This window comes from Gymnogyps californianus, chromosome 15 (genome assembly GCF_018139145.2).
Source record: "Gymnogyps californianus isolate 813 chromosome 15, ASM1813914v2, whole genome shotgun sequence".
Taxonomy (NCBI): domain Eukaryota; kingdom Metazoa; phylum Chordata; class Aves; order Accipitriformes; family Cathartidae; genus Gymnogyps; species Gymnogyps californianus.
Genome location: NC_059485.1, coordinates 5,714,969 through 5,719,849, shown reverse-complemented (window position 1 = coordinate 5,719,849; position 4,881 = coordinate 5,714,969). Strand labels below are relative to the sequence as shown.

At 52.1% G+C, this 4,881-nt stretch overlaps 1 protein-coding gene across 1 annotated transcript; it reads right to left on the bottom strand.

Annotated features, from left to right (window-relative positions):
- Nucleotides 1–527: 527 nt before the first annotated feature.
- Nucleotides 528–3,063, bottom strand: GRIFIN (galectin-related inter-fiber protein). The gene is made up of 4 exons (XM_050906319.1): nucleotides 3,052–3,063; nucleotides 1,405–1,484; nucleotides 1,148–1,310; nucleotides 528–692 (listed from the first exon to the last, which is right to left on the bottom strand). The coding sequence occupies exons 1-4, from the start codon at nucleotides 3,061–3,063 to the stop codon at nucleotides 528–530; spliced, it is 420 nt and encodes a 139-aa protein (XP_050762276.1).
- Between the last annotated feature and the right edge of the window lie 1,818 nt (nucleotides 3,064–4,881).

The following is a 4,881-nucleotide window of genomic DNA, read 5'->3' as shown; positions in this document are numbered from 1 at the left end:
GGACATCTCAGCAGGGATTTCCTTGTTTGATTTTATTGGCAAATACGATAGCATTTTTACCCAGCTCCTGGAAAGAAATGTCCCTTTCCATCCCTAACAACGCCATTACATCCTTCACCACATGGCCAGCTGAGGACCAGTGCTAATTCACACCCTACTCTTGGGCAAACACAATTTCTAGGGTAACATTCAGGTGTCCAGACTACTTGAGGCAGACTTCTACGTGCTGTAGTGATCTGTCAGGCTGTCCAACAGCAAAGATGATAAGACCTATAAAGCCCGTTGTGCACCCTAAGGCACAGGGGCAGAAGGTTTTCAGTGATCTGGGCTACAGTTGGCGACACGGCTGGGTGCTATCTTAGTGGCGTGCGATGGGAATGACCATCACTTCCACTACGAGGACACATGCGTAGCTATCTCCCTGGCCGGTGATGGCATGTGTTGGGTGAAGAAGGGGAGGAGATGGTCCCTGGCTGGATCAGGAGCTTAAGGGGGAATGATCTGTGAGACCATCCCAACTCCAGTCTCTAGTAAAGGTCTCGTTTGGTGATTTCCACTGAAGAAATGGCAATATCATTGAGAATCTGCAGCTTGGTGATGGACGAAAGCTGCTTCTGCCGATGCTTGTACTGCAAGATTTTGTTTTCGTCGATGAAAATGTGGAAATAGTCCTGGTCAGAGTAGATTTCAACCTGAAAGAGAGACTGTGTTAGGTTCGCCATGTGGCCACGTCCTCACCGGACCTTGCTGCCATCATGTCAGTGAGTTCCCGAATCTGGGCACATGCATCTACAACCCACTTCCAATCCTGCCAGCTCACACACACTGCTCACTCCCATTTTGGGCAAAAGGAGGGAATAACTGAGTTCTTCACTTCATGACAGCAGAAACTGGTGATAATGCAAAGCCTAAATTGAAAACAAACACAGCTTCCAGGGATTACTGCTGGACTTCTGCATGTCTGTGCCAGAGTTGGGTGTAAATCAGGGTACAACAGAAATACTAACAGGAGACAGAGCTGGAGAGGGGATGTTACTGGGTATGGTGCTAGCAGGAAAGGCAGGGCTAGATCCATGAGGAGGACCCCAATATTAGCTGGGTCATTCCTGTCCCACCCGAGTAGACCCGTGGGGTGACACAGGGTTACCTGGAATGGCTCCTTTGCTTCGAAGGGGAAGGTGTTATTAACCTCTTCCTTCCCCCAGTGGTTGGCGAGGAAGGAGTTGCAGACAATTCTGGAGTTGGAGAAGCGAGGGTTAAAGTGGAGAGCGATTTGGTCTCCAGGATCACAGAGCAAATTAATTTCAAACCTAAGATGGCGAGAGAAAGAAGTGATGGAGAGCCGTGGAGCGATGCTGCTGGCTCTTGCAAGCCGGGAGAGCTGCGAGCAGAGCGTGTCCTTACATGCCAGTACTGGAACTGGTCTCGCCCTTGACCACGACGCTCCAGCCGGGACACATCCCCTCTGGGTACAGGGCCTCGAACTGCCAGTGAGGAGGCGATGGTGAAGGATGGCAAGATGGGAGAGGTGCATGGCCCCACTCATCCCTTACATGTCTCCATCTTTCTCACCCTCTCATCATCTTCTCCTTTCTCCCCCCTTTCCATGCAGGCACACTTTCTGCCCCTGCCTTTTTCTCCCTCCTAAATAAACTCAGAGGCTTAGGTCATTCTGTCTTTCTCAGTTTTTTATTTTATTTTTGCTCCCTGATCCCACTCGGCTCTTTACAAAAGACCTCAGGGGCAGCAAATCCCACCTCATCAACTGGGTGTTGTAGCAACTTCATTTTGTATCAATTTAGAGAAAAATGCCAGGGCTCTTATTAAAGAACCTGAATGCCTTCATTGTCAACAGGACACAAAGATGCTCTACTCCCTCTCCCCACCTGGACAATACAAAATCTGAAGCAGAAAACTTTGTGATGCTTTGAAGAAGGATGTGAAAGACAAGGACTGATCAAGGAATGGGTGTAAGGTGGCATCCAGCCCGTCCTCAACCAGCATTACATGGGTGACTCTTCCCATTAGCTCCTGCCTGATCCCCTATTCTACCCGCTCCCCCCATCTCCAAGGTTAAACTTGCATAAAACGAGCTGGAAAATGTTGCTTTTTGAATAATTCATATTTTTATTAAATAACTCATTTTAATAAGAACTGCTTGCCGTTTCACCCCACTTTTTTAGCGCACTAATGATTTTGCATTTCTGAGCATCCCCCTCTCTCAAACTTAGTGCTCACTCTGGGAAAATCTCTCCAGCCTTGGCATCTCCACTGCCAGCTGCATGTCTTGCTTTCCCTCCCCATAGCTCAGCACTTTCACTCCCCTGTTTATTTCTCTGCCACAATTTCCCATTTCCAATGCATTTTTGGGATATGCATGTTTTTGAGCAGGAGTTGAGACGTGATGATGGCCAACCTCATGCCCTCGTGCCTGGCTACTGTTGGAGGGCAGCTTTGGGAACCCACGCATGGTCGTTAAAAGGCTCTGACCACACCAGCGTTCACCCCTGTGAAACACAGAGAGCTGATGGAGCTGACGATACAGTTTCAAACAGCGAGTGGTGATGGCAACACCCAGGTTTGCCTTGCCTTGACCCTTAGCTTGTCATCATTATAACAACCCCAGCAAAAGACAGACCACATACACAGGAAACAGCAATTCCCTCTTTGCTGCTGGCTGTCCCAGCGGAGACGGATAGCAAAGCAGAGATCTCCTCTGCTAAAACATCGGTTGTGTTTTAGTCTCAGCTTAAACCCTCCAAGCTGGAAGTGCTGCCATCAGGGCAGCGTTACCCCAGACCAGCCCTGGTGTAACTGAGACAAAAATTCTGTCCTACTGCCTTTTCTCGAAAGCCACGAAGCTCTCAGCTTTGCAATAGCCTGGACGGGACTGAAATAGAGGGGCAGCACTGCAAGTAGTGTCCCCACATCTTGCAGGATTTCTGCCTTTCTTGCCCTTATCTGTGCCGCTTTCCTTTATCCACCGCCTGACCCTGCACCGTCACCCATCAGACAGACCAGGCTGTGCCGGCTCCTGTCCCCAGTGCTTACCCGCAATGCCATCCCGCTCGCCTGCCCCTGCGCTGCAGACCCAGCCGGGTGCACGGTCAGAAGGGTCTATATAGGTGCCGCCGGCCAGGAGCCCATGTGTGTGGGGATTAGCAGCGACAGCAGGCTGAGGTCTCCTTTTCAGAGCGGGCTGTTGGGCATGGCTGGGAGATGGGGAGCCGCAAATCCCGCTGCCCGCCCGGCGGGGTCAGCTCACTCATGCGTGCAGGGCTAATCCAGCTCCGCTGCTGCCCGCACAAAGGCAGCGACGACCGGGCAGTCCTGAGCCGTGACGTGATGGAGCTGGTGTGTGACAGCGATGGGGCAGACAGGCATTCAGGCTGTGATCCGGGGGGGCAGATGTGTTTAATGCATGAAGGAAGGATGGGGACTTCCAAAACTGGGGGAGATACCGGGACTCCCATCCGCTGCAAGGTCCAGAGAGAAGGGAGGTGGCAGAAGAGAAATGGTGGCTCCTACAGGGGCTCAGCTTCACCCTGACCAACAGAGATTTCTTTTTCTCCCTGTTTTCCTTTTTGATCACTCTTTGTGGGTCAGAGCCCAGCCTGAAATGAGCTGATGCCAGCTCTGTCACAGCCTCTTTTCCACCTCACGGCGCCCTGGGGCTGGCGGGGCTCGGGATGCTGCTGTGCTGAGCTCAGCACACCCCAGTCCACATTTCCCCTCCCTCCCGGGGACAATACAGGGATTTGGGAGCAGGGTGAGAGAGCCTTTGTCTGATATTTCCTGTCATGGAAAGGCACCAAGACATGGGTAGTGATGAAATGAGTTTCAGTGATGGGGGTTTTCATACTGACAGTCAGCATGTGCTAACGTATGGCTGGGTGAAGCCAAGCTGGGGAAGGGAGGGATGGCTGCGCTTCTCCCCCCTTTTCACAGGGTGAATGCATTAAAAACAGATGCTGGCCCCATCTCTGCATGTACAGGAGGCTGTGATGCTCCCCGGCTGGTCCTACAGGAATGCATGGCTTTCGCGGTTAAAACCTCCTCACTGTATGGGCTGCAGTGCAGATGTTATTTAATGTGTTTATTTTATTTCCAGCAGATAAGAGCTACTATCCCAGGCTCTGGTGCCCTTGGCAGACCATTAAAAATGCAATCCAGAGGACATAGAAGCCAGCAGCCTCTCTCGGGGCTGAAAAAGCCAAGTCCCAGGCTGGGATTTGCCCATTTGGACTTCTACAAAACCGAACCTTGTGAAGCTGAGCCCTGCCATGGTCTCCTCGCTCGGCTCCTGGCTCTCGAGGCACCGTGCCGGGGAGCACCGGAGCAGAGCTCTGTGCTACAGATGGCAGCATCGGGACGTGCAAGGGAGCCACGAGCCAGTGGCAGAGGTGCCGAGGTGGTGGTGGCAGGGCCAGGAACATACCACCCATCCCTCCTTGGGCTGCTGTAGGATGCTGGACATTGGTGTCTCCAATTTGCACAGCCGTATGTCTCCCCTACTTATGGCCTGAAACCAAAGTTGTGGTTTCACCCCCCAAATCATCCCTCCCTGCTTGTTTCTCCTGCCAGCCAGGCAAAGGACTGTGGGGAGAAGGGGCTGCTTTTGAGATACCCACCATGGCGGTGGGCAAAATCAGACAGCGTTGCAGTCCTGCACATAGGAAAGGAGTGATCTTCAAGCTAAATAATTGTGCCAAGTTTATCATAATTATGCTAATGAAATCAGTGGACTGGGGAAGGCTTGGGCACCACAGGGCAGGTCAGGGTGCAGTGGGATAGCAGAGGACCTTGCCCAGCAAGCCATGGTGGGACAAATACTGGCTCCTTTCTGTGCCCAGGGGCTGCATCTCACCCACGCAGTGCAGA